We start from the raw sequence: 18,230 nt of genomic DNA on the forward strand, positions 1-18,230 counted from the left end.
TGATGCTGAAAGACTGGGTTGTGAGCACAGGTGAGGCACACTTTTAGTGGGGATAAGTTTGTACTAGTGAAGATAAGCAGATTGGGATCACTGTAATTTGAGTGTAGATATAATCATGTCCCATTTTGTAGTCACAGATGGCAAACCCAGGTGACACTTGTGTTTAAGAACTCATCTCCTTTTGCTAACCACTGTATTAAGGTAGAATTGACATGTAAAAAGCAGTTAATGTTTAATGTGTATAATGCAATGAGTATAGAGGTAAGTATACGCCCATAATAATCACCACCATCGAAGCCGTAAGTCTCTTCACACCCCCTTTATTAGTAATAGTAATGTTTTGTGTATGTTGTAAGAACACTAAACACAAGTTCTCTCTTAGCAAATGTTAAGAATGCAATACAGCATTATTAGTCATAGGCACTGTGCTGTACAGTAGATCTCCAGAACTTATTTATCTTACGTACTGAAACTTTGTGCCCATTGACAACAATCTCTCCATTGACTCCTCCCCTTAGGCCCTGACAACCACTATTCTACTCTCTGCTTCTCGGAACTCATCTCCTGTTACCTAACAACCGTTATACATTTATTTAAAACCCTGCAATGGCTTTTAATCACTGTACAATAGCCTATAAGGCCCCTTTGTGATCTGGCTCCAACTCACTGGCCTCATTTCCTATGTTCTCTATCACTTACTCCAGTTCATCTATACTGGAATTCTCATAGGTTTTAGAAAATAGCCATTACAATGACACTTTTCTTTGTAGTTTCTTTGACTGAAATGTTCTTACCCCAGATACTGCATGACTTGTTTGTTCTTGCTTTAGTTCCCTTCTCAAAGGCCACATTCTCAGTGGCCCATTCTGCCCACAAATTTTGAAATAATAAATAATTTCTCTCTGATTCCTTTCCCCTGATTCAGTTATCAATCTTAATATGTCATCACCTTAATATAATATTTTTGTTTACTTATTGTCTGTCTTTCCAGTCCCTCCACTACCAATGTAAATTCTGTGAGGACAGGGTAATTTATTTTTGTGTCTTCAATGCTTTCCATTACCATAATAGCATTTATCACATAACAAGCTTCCAATAGTTATTTAGTGAATGTTTAGTGTCATAGTTAAAGCAGGAATTTTGGAGCAAAATTGCCTACATACTTACTAATTATGTGAATTTAGTCTCCTCATATATAAAATGGGAATAATATTATATGCTCAGGATTGATAAGAAGATTACCTGAGTTAATATTTATAAAGTATGGAGAAAAGTGCCTGGCCTGCAGCAGGCCCCATTCAAATGACTTTTATTATTCAATCAGCTTTAACTGTAAAACAGATACTTCTCTTATTTGCTATAATAAGAGCTCATGCTCAATATGTGATCATTATTGCATTACTGATAATGGGATTAGTAATTTGCATTACATTTTTGGCAGTGGGGTTCACACGTGGGTCAGGAACAAGGAAGAGGGAATGGAACATAAGAGAACTTATAAAGAAAGCTTTGATAACTTGCTATTCAGGAAGAATAATGAAGCAAGCAGAAGAAAGTTTGGATCTTGAGAAACTAGTAAGATAATGGAACCATTTACATAAGGAAATGAGAAAGAGAAAATAGTTAATGAGGAAAGATTATGAATTAATTCTAATTCCTTAAGAGTAAAGTCAAAGTTTTAAAACTCTATAGGTACCTTCTATGCGTAACCTGAAAAAGGAGTCATGTGCCTTTAATAATACCTCCTCCTCCTCTGAACACTAGCTCCAGAGCAGGTGCTGCATAAACATCTTTCTTCATTTGCAGGTGGTACACTTGGAGGCCTGGACCCCTGTTTCAGTTTATGTTGCTCCACTTACCAAGTCTTCCATATCCTCAGCTTACCTCATTCATTAGACAGAAGACAGCAGACAGGTTAGGTCATGGTTTATCCAGGGCATGTGGATACCGCACTGTTCTGAGCTTTGGCCCCAGCATATTCTGATTCCACCAGTCCCACTGCATCCTCCCTCAAACAATAAACGCTATTTGTAGAGAAATTTAGCAACCATCAAGAATACCCCCTCCGTCTCTTTTTCCAAAACTACCTACTTTCATTCCTACTGTATTTGTGTTTACAACAGAAAGCAGAAAGTTCCAGATGTGTACTGTCAGCAAAGCAGATTATCTTCTTTGTTCTATACCTGGTGGGAATGGAAATTGGTATCCTTAGCTTCTGAAAAAAAAACTACCCTGGTCTTCTAGAGTAAGTCTCACATCCCAGAGTTTCAGCCAGAATGAAGTGGTTAATAGTACTAGGTAACATCTCTGTCTCGGGGCAATTTAGCAACATGTTTTGCTCTTAAGTACTCCATCATCCAGGAGTTATAATGAAATTATCTAGCCCAAAGGTTTACCACACTACATGCAAGACCCAGAGCTTCTTTGACACTATTATGGACTGATATTTAAACTTCCTCAAGTCCTGTCGAGCTGATACTTCTTATAACAAGATTATTTGTCCTCAGGCTCTCTTTTTGACCCTTCTATGTAAATTTATGGGGAAGGAGGATGTATATGTGCAAGCAGCCCAGATCTATGGTCTCCAGGAGATATAGCTTGTGCCTCACCCAAATATATGCCCACTTCTCAGCTAAAGGGCCTTGTGAAAAACTGACTTTGAACGCATTAAGGTACTTCGTTCAAGAATCTGGAGCTTCTTAAAAATCACTGTAGACAACAGTCATCTGTCCCTAAGCGGTTCCATGGGAATCACCAAAATACAACAGAAGAAAAAAAACAAAGTGGCACTTGTGGTTAACTGGGGTTGCTACTCATAGTACAGAGAATTCTGATCTGGGGTCTCCTCCCTTCTTACTAAGCTTTATCTGTATCTTAGATTGTTGGCAGACTTGTAAAGTTAATGACTTGAAGGAAAGAGAGAACTTGGCTCTCGCCTTCAAAGAGTGACCATTTTACCATCTTTGCACAGTATCTATGATTCACCTGGTTTTTTTAGTGACACCAGCACTTTGGAAACATATCAGTACCTGAAAATCTATTGCCTATCAGATAGATACTGGTAAAATCTCTTCTGGCAAGTCAAAGTTTAATCCCGTTTTTTCACTCAACAAAACTTTTTAAAATCACCCACTATATGTCAGGCTAAAATCTAAGCACTGAGATACAAATGTGATCAAGATGGATAAAATCTAGGATGTTATAGTGCTCACATTTCAGATGAAAAAGGCCATGAAGACATAAAAAGGTAATTTCAACTAAATTAAGTATTCAAAATAAATTGGACTAGTATATGACTGAGATGGAGTGTGCTGCTTAAGCTAATCAGAGTATGACACTTGAACTGAAAGTTTGACATAACTAAGACACAGAAAAAATCTAGTGTCAGGGAAGCATAATATACAGTGGGGAAAATATTGGACAGGGGACCAGAGAAGGTAGCATGAGGCAGATTAGGAGTTCAAGAATTACTATAGCTCTCCGCTGTAGAGTTACACCACGTGATGCAACCCTGACCTTTCATCATTTGTTGCTCCAAACAACCCTTTAAAATTCTACCTTCCTCTCTGGACTTTAGTGGCCTGACTGTAGATAGACTCATTGGATGTGCCATATGGAAGGTGATGGACTCTCAACAGTGAAAAGTCTGGCCTCGATACCTTGTTCATGAGTAAGAGTGCAGTGTGGATGTGTGATCATGGGACCGTTGCTGATTACTTGAAAATGACCAGCATGAAGTTTATAAATTCCACTACGAAATCTACACACACTGTTCAATTATTCTATCTAAGGGAGGGTTTGACTGGACATGTATATAAATACTGCACCTCTACCAAATTCCTGTTCTGCAGTAGGCTCAACCAAATGTATCTCAATTGAAGTAAATTATATAAATGTAAGAATCCATATAAAAACTAAAGAAAAACAAACTGTAAATAATAATAAGCCAGACTAATATACAAAAACAAACATGTAGCTTAACTGGCATCCAATCACTCTTTTGCTTCATTACCTTGGCTCTGGCTCAAACCCTATGTCCTCTTTCTAATTGCTCAAAATATGAATTTCTCCCATGAATATGCACATCCACAAAGACACACATAGATAAACATGGCTCAGGGAAGTAGGAATGCCAGTTCAAACCTGTCCTAACTTTGAAAGGAGATAGCCCTTATGTTATTATTTCCCTAAATATCCCTGAAGATTCATTAACATCCCAATCACTCAGATTGAGGCACTCATCTGCCTCCTTCACCACTGGTGAGAGACAAAGGGAGATAGGAAGAGTTTTAGTAAGAGCACAGTCAAATGATGCAGACATATCAGAGAGGGAATGGAGTAAAACAACATCACTTGATCTGACAACAAATTTATTCAATCTGCATTTATTAAGAAATATTACATTCAAATTGAACCAGCTATATAATTTGTGGTGTCAGTGAAAAATGAAAATACAATATCTCTTGTTTGAAAATGACTAAGGATTCCAAGATGACAACAGCAGAGCATTAAATCTAGCATGGGTTCCTGCAGAGCATACGATTCCATGTGTCTGCACAGATCACATGCTCATGAAACTGGTCCTGAATTCAGATAAGATTTTTGGTCGTGAACACAGAAACAAATACCTAAATCTTACTTTCAAGCAACTGAGATTAAAAAAAAAAAAAAAAAGGCAAAAACCTAATTAACTACTGTTCAGAGTAGGAAGAAATGAATGTGCTTGTGAAGATCAGTTCAATTTGGGGAGTACAGAAGAGCTCTTAATTTGGTGATCATGGAAATCCATGAAAAAGAAGTATCTGGACTATAGTTTGAAAAATCAACAATGGTGGATATGTAGCCAAAGCAGGAAAAAAAAAAAATCTCTGGAAGATGAGGAAAAAAGTATTCCTAAAGGAATCAGTATCTTTGCTAGTACAAACTGTTTCAATTAAAGCATGCTTCCCTTATGGGACCTGGATGGTGTTTCAGAAGATGCAGACAAGGATTTTATGTATAAGATAAAGCAAATGTCACGAGAGTTGGTTTAGGCGTGTCTTCCACTTCAAGAATCTGTTTTTGATCCACGATACTTGTGCCAAGCAGAAGTGATGTCTTGAATTATTGGTGTCCCGGGTGTTGTCTCCCATGGAAAACACAGGGCTGGGTGCACGGGGAGAAAGAACGTTCTTATTTGAACTGTGGGAAAAGAGGAGGATATTAATCTCAAAGAAAGGAAATAAAGGGGAAAAGCAGAGAGAAAAAAAAGAAGATAAAGGAAAAAAAGAATGAGTTGATTACAGGTTGAAGAAACAAAGAACAAGAAAAGGCTCACCTCTGTTTTTTTAACCATAAGTCAACTACAATCAATATGACCAGGTTAACTATCACAGTCAAACAGATCAGGATGAGAAAGACGGAATATCCACCTGGTTGGGGATAGAATAAGAATATCATCCCTAAATTACTCTATTCCACCAAGCTGAGATTTCCCATTTTGCAAGGGTGGTATCTTCCTAGAGTTTTCATCTGTGTTTTCCAGAGCCCTCATTTCAATTCCTCCTGATCCTTTGTCTGTGATCTGCTCCCAGCTCTCTCCCACTAAATCACTAGTTCCTCCTCCTTTTTTTGTTAGTGTGTCTAATTCCCTACTTCCATTTTCTTAAAATTTAACTACTGTCATACTCTATCCTTCTTTATTTTCATTGTCCCAGTTTTACCCTTCTTGTGCCTAGCATTCCTACCCATTTCCTCAGCCCCCACACTCAAAAGCCCCAGGGCTATTTTCATTATTTCCCAGCAGAGCCTCAGCTCTTTCTCACCCCAATGAATGATTAGATCATGGCCCTCTAGACTGCTGTGTTTCACCCGACAGGACAGGCCAGCTGCCTCCCCAGCCGCCACATCCAGGGTTGCTCGGAGATACCATGTCTCGTCAGCATTAGGCAGGATGTCCCCTCGCTGAGTGCCCCGCTGCTCCTGCTCACCCCGCATCCACATCACCCACACGGGCTTTGGGTAGAATCCTGACACATGGCACACAAGCTGCAGACGGCCAGGGCCAGGACTGGGGCCACGGGACAGCCAGGCTTCTGGCTTCACTAGACAGAAGAAGATAAGAAAAAAAATGGAATTTTGAGGGGCACCCCAGGCCAGAGCTCAGGAACGTATGTGCCTAAGTAGTAATACTAAGAGTGATTTAATAATCACTTCTTTCTCTTTTCTAAGAAACAGTCCTAAACCCACACGTCTCATTCTCTAGTCTCTCACTTTGTCTTTCAAAATGATGATGAGAGGCAAATTCAAATTGGAGAGTTATAGTACTAGGAACAAGAGGGGAGAGAGAGAGTTGGGCTCACCTTTTCGTTTCAGTTCTGACTCCCCTGCTTCCATGAGCCCCGCTAGAAATCGAGGACAGGTGTGACCAAGAAGGCTTTGCAGTATTTCCTTAATATCTAGGTAGCGATTGAGCACTTTACAGACGTTCTGGGCCCGGATCCCTGCTCCTGGAGATGGCTCCCAGGAAATTCCTTGGAAACTCAGGAAATCTGATCCTTGATATGCCATATTTAAGAAGATTTGTGGGGCATTCATTCTACAGCCAGCTAATATCTGGATCTCGAAAGGGTCTGAGAGTAGACAGGGACGAGAGAACAATATGGAAAGAATGACAAGGAAGAAAAACAAACAATTTAGAGAGTAAAGAGATTCAAGGGAAGAAAAATTTGCTGGGAAATCATATGGAGACTAGAGTTTAGTGGCAAAGGGAAGAAAATTTGTGGGAAGAAAATGTGAAGATAATAAACATTCTTTGAAATAACTAATGGGAAAGTGGTAGATGGGAAGGCTATCAGGAAGACAGGAGATTGGTCATAAATAATTCACGTGAAAATGGTTAGGTACAGGCCAGTCCAGGTCAACACTCAGGCAAAAAATAAAGAAGGGTAGAAAGCGGGGTGAGAAAGGCTGAATCTGAGGGCAGGAATGAGGGGCAGAAGATCAAGAGGAGACCGTCATTCCAAAGAGCCAGACACGAAGGTATATTCATGTTAGATATGTACATACAGGCCCTTTTGTGTATATGGTGGAGTGAGGGTGGTGGTGAAGGGTGAAGCAGAGGAGGGAGTGGGAGCCAGAGAGTGGGGAACAAAGTTAGTAAGGTTAAATGATGGTCAGAGTCTATATACCATCTCCACTTTGGAAAATAGTTGATGTTCCCAGGCAAATTATCAGCTTAGAGCGACGAACTTACATTCAAGCTGAAATTGACCAGCAGAAGCTTGCACTATCTGGATAAAGCCATGGAAGTATAACTGGAACAGTGACTGTAAGTTTTTCAGCTCCTGCTTGCTGAAGTTTCCATGGGACCAGGGCTTCAGAAAGCGGATGGTGCCCATGACAGTGTCCCAGCCATGAGTCTGCAGGTCACCCAGCCATCCTGAGCCCTCACTGTGTGCCCAGCTGTGGTTGGCAAAGGAGGAAGTTTGGAGCATGCGGAAGGACAGGGGCTCCTCTGCTGCTGGATGGTAGGATTGTAGAGCCTGGGGAGCTGAGAGAGAAGGAAATGACAAATAGAGAGAATGGAAAGGAATGGGAAAAGTGATGCCAAAGGAAAAAAAGGAACTTAGAGATGAGAGATAATTAGGCAGTTTGCACATACGCTTTTCCTCTAGGGCCAGCTTCCTTTCCCCAAAATCAGAGACAAAAACTGAGACTGAGGGCAAGAATTATCTGCCTGGAACTAGCCTGAAAGTCATACTCCAAGGGCATCCTAGAGGAGTACTGCTCCCTTCCCCTAGGACCTCTCCGGAACTTCTTCTCAGTCCTCTGGTGCCCTACCATAGGTAACTTTCCACCTGCACTCTTCTTACCTGCTGTATTTTCCCCAGGACAGCAGAGTCCCTCGAAGAGGAGGAACAGGAGCAGCATTGAAGCTCTGTTAAAGCAAGGATTATTTGGCAGGACACCTGCCCTCAGAATTCAGATATCAGTACCCTTCTTCACGCCCTCTTGTACTCTCATCTGACTTCCCTTACTGCACAGACAGAAAAACCTCTCCCTCTGCCAACTTCCCTGTCAGAGAAGCCCCACTGCCTCCCTTTGCCACAGCCTCCCACGGGTTTGTTCATTTCCCCTCTGTCTCTCCCACTGTCTGGCTCCAAATTTTCTCCCTGCTCTTGTCTACATCCTCCCAACCCCCCTAATTGCACTAACTGCTGGAAAACGGGTCCTGGCTTAAAACAAATCTGTGGTCTGGCTAGAAAATTGAGTAGCTTTTCGCCTTGAAGAAATCAAATCCATACTTGGGTTGTCAATAATCTAATCTGTGAGAAGTGATGGTAGTCACTTGGTGGTGCCTATCCACCAGTCTCCCACTTCTACCTTTCTGTGATCCTCTCCTCTGCCTGTGTCTCTTCACTCTGCTCTCGATCACGATCAGAAGACACTCGGCATCCTGGATGTAGCTGCATAATCCGCATGCAACCCTCCATAATCCAACTCTCCGTGCCGCTGAAAAAGGAGCAGCAATGGCAATGCAGATCATCAGATAATCTAAAGAAAGCTCCCTTTTTTTCAGTTTCTCCAGTCAAGCTAACTATCACTGTTAAAGTGGTCCATGAGTGGGCTTGACCTGGAAGTGGTGAGCTAAAGGGCAGGTAGATTTCACCCATGTTTTACAGGTGGGTCTGGAAGAAATACACAGGGGACTTGGATCCCCATCCCTACCCAGATGAAGAGAGCATGTCTGGAAGTCTGTAGGCCAGTTTTGCCCTGGGTATGAAGAAAGACTGAGAACAAGCATGAAGCTTCTCATTAGTTCATGGCCTGAGAGCATTGGCATCCCCGTGCTTGCGTTCGCTTAGAAAGCAGTTTTGGTGGACACAGGGAAGTAGCCTTAGAGGACTGAAGTGTTCACTGGAGAATTAATTACTGTATTGAGTCTTTATTTTTGTTTCTTTTTCATTGGTATTTGTTGTGACACCCTGAAGGCAATTGAAATAACGTTCCTTTGTTTGGTTTTTATACATTTGTTCAACTGACATTTATTCAGAGCCCTATGACCAAAAACAATTCCCAGACCCTAAGATATCAGAGATAGAAGTCTTTGGGAAAAAAATAAAACAAAATTCAGCCCCAAACCTCTACTTTTCTTATAGAGTGAATTTGCAGAACAGTGGTCAGAATTATTGAAAAAGGTCCAAACCTAGTTTCATCTTATTATCATTTCTAAATTCTAAGGGTAAAAAAAGATAAAAAGTTTCCTTGTTTCTTGAGTAGAATGTCTACATTTATTTTCAATACTCTTTCTTTTCTACAAATACACTCAAAGCTATAAGCTGCTATGTAAATCTATCTATAAATCACTATGTAAATCCAAAACTGGTTTCATAATAAAATTATCAACAGTAAACAAAGATAAATATTCATGAGAATATATACTAACCTACAAAAACCATAACACAGAGTAAAAAGATTGGAATGACCTATGCCAGACATCAATACTACAAGTAACTGTTTTCATTGGAATTTTTGTTTTATTCTGTTTTTTTCCTGAGATGGAGTCTTGCTGTCTTGTTGTGTTGCCCAGGCAGTGCAGTGGCACGATCTCAGCTCATTGCAACCTCCGACTCGCTGGTTCAAACCATTCTCCTGCCTCAGCCTCCCTAGCAGCTGGGATTACAGGCAAGTGCCACCATGCCCAGCTAATTTTTCTATTTTTAATAGACGCAGGGTTTCATCATGTTGATCAAGATGGTCTTGATCTCCTGACCTCGTGATCTGTCTGCCTCGGCCTCCCAAAGTGCTGGGACCATGTCTGGTCCATTAGAATTTTTAAATCAGGCCAGGCACGGTGACTCATGCCTATAATCCCAGCACTTTGGAAGGCCGAGACAGGCGAATTTGAGACCAGCTGGCCAACATGGCGAAACCCTGTCCCTACTAAAAATACAAAAATTAGCTGGGTACCTTGGTGTGTGCCTGTAATTCCAGCTACTGGAGAGGCTGAAGCAGGAGAATTGCTTGAGCCTGGGAGGTGGAGGTTGCAGGGAGCTGAGATTGTGACATTGTACTCTAGCCTGGGCAAGAGAGGGAGACTCTGTTTCAAAAAAAAAAGAGAGAGAGAATTTTTGTATCGTTCACAAAGTAAAATAAAGCTAAGCATAATTGGAGAATAAAGCAATTTTGTTATTCCACAAAACAATTGCACTATTGTACAAGTAAAGATAACCACACCCTAGTTTTTAATTTTGAGGTTACAGAACTCACAGATAACTGCAAATTACTAAGCAAAGTAGAAATAATGTCTGATAGCAACCCAATAATCATTAACAAAATATTTAATGAGATTCCTTCTAAATTAAAATTATCCAGAAGTTAAATTCCAAAGAAAAAATATTAATTTTAATTTTTGTAGCATTATATGGTACATTTATTTCCTTCCTGCTTTACAAAATTCCATCAGTGAGTAGGCCAGGTGCCGTGGCTCATGCCTGTAATCCCAGCATTTTGAGAGGCGGAGGCAGGCAGATCAGGAGATCAGGAGATTGAGACCATCCTGGCTAACAGGGTGAAACTCTACTAAAATACAAAAAATTAGCCAGGCATGGTGGCACGTGCCTGTAGTCTCAGCTGTTCGGGAGCCTGAGACAAGAGAATCACTTGAACCTGGGAGGCAGAGGTTGCAGGGAGCCAAGATTGCGCCACTGCACTCCAACCTGGGCAACAGAGCAAGACTCCGTCTCAAAAAAAAAAAAAAAGAAAAAAAATTCCATCAGTGCCTAACCACATTTTTTACTAAAAATACTTACTGTCTGTGGCCAGAGATCTCTTTTAAAAAGAAATTCCCCCTCCTATGTTTTTCTGAGGCTGCCCCACAGTCACATTTGCAGATCCCCTTTTGCCAAAACCAGAAAATTCTCTCAAAACATATTACAAGATGTGACTTGGGACAAATTAATCTTTCTATGTAAGAAATTTGTGGGAGATAAATCATTAAAATTGATTTAAAATAAAATTTTTGAGTATATTTGTAGAAATGTAAGAAGATGTTCCATCTGCTAATTTTTTTTCAAAGAATTTAAATACGAGTTTTATTCTTTTGGCTTATTTTCAGGAAAGATTGAAATTTCTACATATTTTCTTGTTTGTGTATACTTATATTTCTTTAACATTTATTCAAATATGTTTTTCAGCTTTAGTGAGGTACAACCAACAAATAAAAATTGAGTGTAAAAAAAGTATTTATTGCCACTGAGCTGTACATTTTAAAATGGTAAAGATGATAAATTATGTATTTATATCTACCTTTTTTAAAATTGAGTATACTTAAGGTACACAACATGATATTATATGTATATACTGTGAAGTAATCACCACAGTCAGTATATTACCGTATCCATCACTTTGCATAGTTACATTTTTTTTTTTTTTTTTTTTTTTTGAGATGGAGTCTCTCTCTGTCGCCTAGGCTGGAGTGCAGTGGCACAATCTCGGCTCACTGTAAGCTCCGCCTCCCAGGTTCACGCCATTCTCCTGCCTCAGCCTCCCGAGTAGCTGGGAGCACAGGCGCCGCCACCACACCCGGCTAATTTTTTGTATTTTTAGTAGAGACGGGGTTTCACCGTGTTAGCCAGAATGGTCTCGATCCCCTGACCTCGTGATCCGCTGCCTCGGCCTCCCAAAGTGCCGGGATTACAGACGTGAGCCACCACGCCCGGTCGTTTGCAAGTATTTTCTCCCCTTCTGTAGGTTGCCTCTTCACTCTGTTGTCTCCTTTGCTGCACAAAAGTTTTTTAGTTTGCTACAATCCCGTTTGTCTATTTTTGCTTTTATTGCCTGTGCTTTTGGTGTCATATCCAAAAAAAAAAATCCCATAATAAAGGGCATATATGAAAATCCCACAGGTAACATCATGATCAATCTTTTCTCTAAGATCCAGGACAAGGTATGAATGTCTACTCTCACTACTTCTATTCAACACAGTGTTAGAAACCCTAGACAGAGCAAGTAGATAAGAAAAAGAAATAAAGGCATCAAAATCAGAAAGTAAAAGGTAAAATTACCTGTTTGCAGCAATAATCTACAAAATCGATATGATCTATAAAATCTACATGATGATATACACAGAAGACCCTTAAGACCTAACAAAAAAATGATTAGAACTAATAAATTCAGTAAAAGATGTAGAACACAAAAATCAACACAGAAATATCAATGCTGTTTCTATACACAATAAGCTATCATGAAAAGAAATTAAGAAAACAATCTCATTTATAGTAGCATAAAAAGAATAAAATACTTAGGAATAAACTTAATCAAAGACTCATGCACTGAAAATTACAAAATTTTAATGAAAGATATTAAAGTAGACACAGAAAAATGACAAAGAAAAAGTGGGCAAAGCACCAGTAATTGAAGGGGATATTACCCAAATATGGGAATGGACTTGTAGAGGGACCCATATATTGACCCCCATCTTCACTTCCCAGAGCACTGTTGCAAACACACTGAAAAACAAAAGAAGTGTACAGCTAAGAGACTATTTTTCAGCCCTACTCTTAAGCACCATCTACTTGACTGCAGCCTGAAGTACACCACCAAACAAAAATGCATTTCACCAACACTCATTGCCTGTGAAACCCACTGCAGGAAACTATCTGCAACCTAGAACCTGTACAGAGCCTTGGCCCTCTGAAATAACTCATTCTCTCTCTCTCTCTCTCTCTCTCTCTCTCTCTCTCTCTCTCTCTCTCTCTCTCTCTACATATATATATATATATATACACACACACACACACGTATATATACATATATGTGTATATGTGTGTGTGTATATACATAGTGTTAGTGTGACCTATATATATAGTTAGTGTGATATACATATATATATAATTAAAAACTTCATCCAGATGGCAACAAATTCAAAAAGAAAAAGAAGTGCCAGCTCCTTCACATGGGAAAGAATCAACACAATAACTCCAGCAATTCAAAAAGTCCGAGGTGTTTTGTCACCTTGGAAAGATGACACTAACTCCCTAGCATGAACCTAACCAGACTGAAATGTATGAAATGACAGATATAGGACTCAGAATCTGGATGCTAAGGAAGCTCAACAAGATCCAATAAAGTTTAAAGCCAGCATTTATGAGGAACTTAAACAAATTTACAAGAAAAAAAGTCCCATCAAAAAGTGGGCAAAGGACATGAACAGACACTTCTCCAAAGAAGACATACATGTGGCCAACAGTCATATGAGAGAATGCTCAACATCACTGATCATTAGAGAAGTGCAAATCAAAACCACAACAAGATACCATCTCACATCAGTCAGAATGGCTATTATTAAAAAGTCCAAAAATAACAGATGCTGGTGAAGTAGTGGAGAATAAGGAATGCCTTAACACTGTTGGTGGGAGTATAAATTAGTTCTGCCATTGTGGAAGACGGTGTGGCAATTCCTCTGAGAACTAAAAACAGAAATACCACTCAACCCAACAATCCCATTACTGGGTATATACCCAAGGGAATATAAATTGTTCTATTATAAAGACACATGTAGGTGAATGTTTATTGCAGCATTATTCACAATAGCAAAGACATGGAGTCAACCTAAATGTCCATCAATGATAGACTGGATAAAGAAAATGTGGTACATATACACCATGGAATACTATGTAGCCACAAAAGGAATGAGATAATGCCCTTTATAGGACATGGATGGAGCTAAATACAGGCTATTATCCTTAGCAAACTACACAGGAACAGAAATCAAAATACCACATGTTCTCATAAGTGGGAGCTAAATGATGAGAATACATGGACACATAGAGGGGAACAACACACAGTGGGGCCTATTGGAGGTTGCAGGGTAGGAGGAGGGAGAGGATCAGGAAAAACAACTGGTGGGTACTAAGCTGAGTACCTGGGTGATTAAATAATCTGTACAACAAACCTTCATGACAGAAGTTTATCTATGTAACAAGCAAGTACCCCTAAACTTAAGATAAAAGTGTTAAAAAAAAAAAAAAGAGACATGATCCAAATAAGCATAAGGAGAAATGGAAAAGGTGACATTACAACTGATCCCACAGAAATACAACAGATCCCCAGAAACTACTATAAAAACCTCTATGCACACAAATTATAAAATCTAGAGGAAATGGGTAAATTCCTGCAAACACATAATCTCTCAAGATAGAACCAGGAAGAAATTGAAACCCTAAACAGAGCAATAACGAGTTCCATAACTGAATCAGCAATAAAAACTTACCAACCAAAAAAGTCCTTGGACCACCAACAAACTAGGCATCAAAGGAACATACTTCAAAATAATAAAAGCCATATACAACAAACCCATAGCCAACATCATACTGAATGTCCAAAAGCATTCCTCTTAAGAGCTGGAACAAGGATGCCTACTCTCACCACTCTTATTCAACATAGTACTGGAAGACCAAGCCAAAGCAATCAGTCAAGAAAACAAAACGAAAGGCATCCAAATACCTAAATAGGAAGTCAAATTATCTCTCTTCACTGATGATATAGTTTTATTTGTAGAATACTCTAAAGATTCCACCAAAAGGCTCCTGGAGTGGATAAACAATTTCAATAAAACTTCAGATACAAAGTCAATGTACAAAAACTAGTAGTATTACTATACACTGGTAACATTCAAGCTGAGAGCCAAATAGAGAATGCAATCCCATTTGCAGCATCCACCAAAAAAAGTAAAATATCTATGAATACATTTAACGAAAGGGGCAAAAGATCTCTCCAAAAAGAACTACAAAACACTGCTGAAAGAAATCATACAGGACACAAACAAACGGAAAAACATTTCATGCTCACGGATTTGAAGAATCAATATTATTAAAGTGTTCATACTGCCCAAAGCAATCTACAGATTTGATGTTATTTGTATCAAATCACCAACATCATTTTTCACAGACTTAGAAAAAAACTATCCCAAAACTCACATGGAACCAAAAATAAGCCCAGATAGCCAAAGCAATCCTAAGGGGAAAGAGCAAAGCCAGAGGAATCACACTACCTGACTTCAAACTTTATTACTAGGCTACAATAACCAAAACAGCATGGTACTGATACAAAAATTAGCAGATAGACCAATGGAACATAATAGAGAAATCAAAAATAAAGTAGTATACTTACAACCAACTGTTCTTCAACAAAGTGAACAAAAATGAGTAATTAATAAAGAACTCAATATCCAATAAATAGTGCTGGGAAAACAGCTAACCATATTACAGAAGAATAAAACTGCATTTCTGCTTTTCACCATTTACAAAAATTAACTCAAGGTGGATTAACAATTAAAATGTAAGACCCTGACCAGGCACAGTGGCTGACACCTGTAACCCCAGCAATTTGGGAGGCTGAGGCGGGTAGATCATTTGAGCTCAGGAGTTCAAGACCAGGCTGGCCAACATGGTGAAACCCTGTCTCTACAAAAAAACTCAAAAATTAGCCAGGCATGGTGGCGGGCGCCTGTAGTCCCAGCTACTCAAGAGGCTGGGGCAGGAGCATAGCTTGAACCCGGGAGGCGGAGTTTGCAATGAGCCAAGATCGTGCCACTGCACTCCAACCTGAATGACAGAGCAAGACTCCATCTCAAAAAAAAAAAAAAATAAATTAAATGAATAAATAATAAAATAAGCACCTACACAAACAGATCTCCATAATAATAATAACAAAAAATTTTAACAAATTTAAAAGAGAATATTCTTAATCTGGTAAGAAAAGTTTACACAAAACACTCCCAGCAAATATGACTCTTGTTAACCTTTTAAAAAATCTTATCTGGGCTGGGCGCGGTGGGTGGGATTACACGCCTGTAATCCCAGCACTTTGGGAGGCCGACATGGGTGGATCACCTGAGGTCAGGAGTTTGAGACCAGCCTAGCCAACATAGTGAAATCCCGCCTCTACTTAAAATACAAAAAATTAGCCACACGTGGTAGCAGGCGCCTGTAATCTCAGCTACTAGGGAGGTTGAGGCAGGAGACTTGCTTGAACCCGGGAGGTGGAGGTTGCAGTGAGCCGAGATCGCGCCATTGCACTCCAACCTGAGTGACAGAGCAAGACTCTGTCTAAAAAAAAAAAAGTAGCTCTCAAAAATTCTATTTCTCATTTTACTGGCGGTAATAGGCCAGTGAAAATGGGTTAAAAATATAATAAAAGGTATAACAATTGAAACAAAACTAATGAAACTTTTGTATCTAGAGATATCATTAGAAAATCCAGAAGGATCTATAGATAAAACATTAAGCTTAGTAAGTTAATTTAACATGGATACTGGTAGCAAGGTCAAAATATTTTTTTTTATTTATAACATACAGTAGACCTCTCCTTATTCATGGTTTTGTTTTCCACAGTTTTAGTTACCCATGGTCAATGGCAGTCTGAAAATATTAAATGGGCAATTCCAGAAATAAACTGTCTATAAGTTTTCAATTGTGCACCGTCCTAAGTAGTATGATGAAATTTCATGCCAGCCTACTTCATTCGAACGAGGATGCAGCTCACCCCTTAATCCAGCGTATCTACACTGTATATACTACCCAACCATTAGTCACTTGGTAGCTGGCTCAGTTATCAGATCAGCTGTCCTGGTCTCGCAGTGCTTGTGTTCAAGTAACCCTTATTTTACTTAGTAACGGCACCAAGCACAGAAGTAGTGATGCCTGTAATTCAAATATGACAAAGAGAAGACATAAAGTGCTTCCTTTAAATTAAAAGGTGTAAGTTTTTGACTTAGTAAGGAAAGAAAAAAAAATATGCTGATGTTGCTATGATCTACAATAAAAAGCAATTGTCTTCCCATAAAATTGTGATGGGAAAAAGGTAATTGTACAAATTCTACAGTCACACTTCACATTGCAAAGGTTATGATCAGAGTGTGTGGTAAGTGCTTAGTTAAGATCTTAAAAAGCCATCAAATTTGTGGGTGGAGGACATGAGCAGAAAGGGGCTCCAATTGGCAGCCATCAGGTTCAACACTATTTGTGGTTTTCAGCATCCGCGGAGGGTAATCTGCTACTTTGTGTTCATTGACCTACATCTCCTCATTTCCTCCCACCACCACCTGCTTCCTGCCCCTGGTAATCAGTGTTTTATTCTCTATTTCTGTGTACTCAATCCTTTTAAGATTCCACATATAAGTGAGATTATGCAATCAATATCTGAGAAAACCTGTGTCCTGAGGAGCTTATTGGAAGTGTTCATTGTCTTTAGGCCCATCGGAGAATATGTGTTAGAAGCATCAATTAAAGTTTCGTTTTAGAAGTGTGCACATGTTGATTTTTTAATTTGAAACCAACACTGGGACTAGGGATAATCTTTCCTTGGAAGACGGGTTTCATATGTCAAGTAACAATGGTACTAATGCAGAGTGGAAGTACAAACCATGCCATAGCACTGAACGAGCATAGTCACAGCATAGTATGGAAATGTGAGACTCTGCTATGTGGACACTGTGGACACTGTCATATCCGTTTCTGTACTTTTGAAACAGAAAGGAAATATGAAATATTGGATACGATATGTGGGAAAGAACGTAACTTGAAAACCTGGTTAATTTCTAGACCTTTCAAATAATCTCAATTGCTCCACTGTTCAGGGAAAAGACAGTGTATAAAGTAAATTTTTCCCTCGAATATGACATTTGAAGAATTCCAAAATTTTCATTTTGTCTGGCGATTTTCTTAACTAAGTTTAAATTTACAGTCACCTTCTTGAAAATGTTGCCAGAAACAAAATGGAGTCACTAAGGTAAAAAAAAAAAACAAAAAACAAAAAACAAAAAAAACTGGCAGAGCTAGGGAAGACTATGCAGAGAGGGTTCTCACACTTGTATACCTAACAAGAACAACCACCATGAAAGACTTTGCAAAAACCACAACCTTGAAAAGGCCATCACAACCTTACACGAAAAATGCCTCAAAGACACCTGCCTTGCCAGCAACTGTCTGTTTAACCTCTGACTGGTGTCACCCTTGTTATTGATATTTGTAAGCAAGGATAATTATTTCAAAACAAATATGTAATCTCTTCATTTTTTTCTTTAAAAATTTTGCCTTCCTTTACCTCCCTGAATTTGCTCATAGTTTACTATGGCATATATATTTCCATTGCAATGCTGTATTCCCAAATAAATATATTTTTCTTTTAGAGAGCCTCTTTTTCTGTTTGTTATTTAGGTAGACATTCTGCACGTATTTGGCAAAAAC

General features: G+C 39.2%; 1 protein-coding gene across 4 annotated transcripts in view; it reads right to left on the reverse strand.

The window, feature by feature from the left end:
• Nucleotides 1-4,353: 4,353 nt before the first annotated feature.
• Nucleotides 4,354-18,230, reverse strand: part of CD1E (CD1e molecule) — a 97,308-nt gene continuing 83,431 nt past the window's right edge. The window contains exons 3-8 of one of the 4 annotated variants that reach the window (XM_030935233.1): nt 7,854-8,493; nt 7,235-7,531; nt 6,342-6,611; nt 5,805-6,083; nt 5,318-5,411; nt 4,354-5,181 (exon numbers count right to left, since the gene is read on the reverse strand). In XM_030935233.1, the coding sequence (XP_030791093.1) occupies nt 5,016-5,181; nt 5,318-5,411; nt 5,805-6,083; nt 6,342-6,611; nt 7,235-7,531; nt 7,854-7,911 (1,164 nt within the window). In that variant the 5' untranslated portion in view covers nt 7,912-8,493 and the 3' untranslated portion in view covers nt 4,354-5,015. Of the gene's footprint in view, nt 5,182-5,317; nt 5,412-5,804; nt 6,084-6,341; nt 6,612-7,234; nt 7,532-7,853; nt 8,494-18,230 lie in introns of those variants that run through there. The other 3 variants (XM_010387161.2, XM_010387200.2, XM_010387190.2) reach the window with 3 other exon arrangements.

The sequence above is a fragment of the Rhinopithecus roxellana genome, chromosome 8 (genome assembly GCF_007565055.1).
Source record: "Rhinopithecus roxellana isolate Shanxi Qingling chromosome 8, ASM756505v1, whole genome shotgun sequence".
In the NCBI taxonomy this organism is placed as follows: domain Eukaryota; kingdom Metazoa; phylum Chordata; class Mammalia; order Primates; family Cercopithecidae; genus Rhinopithecus; species Rhinopithecus roxellana.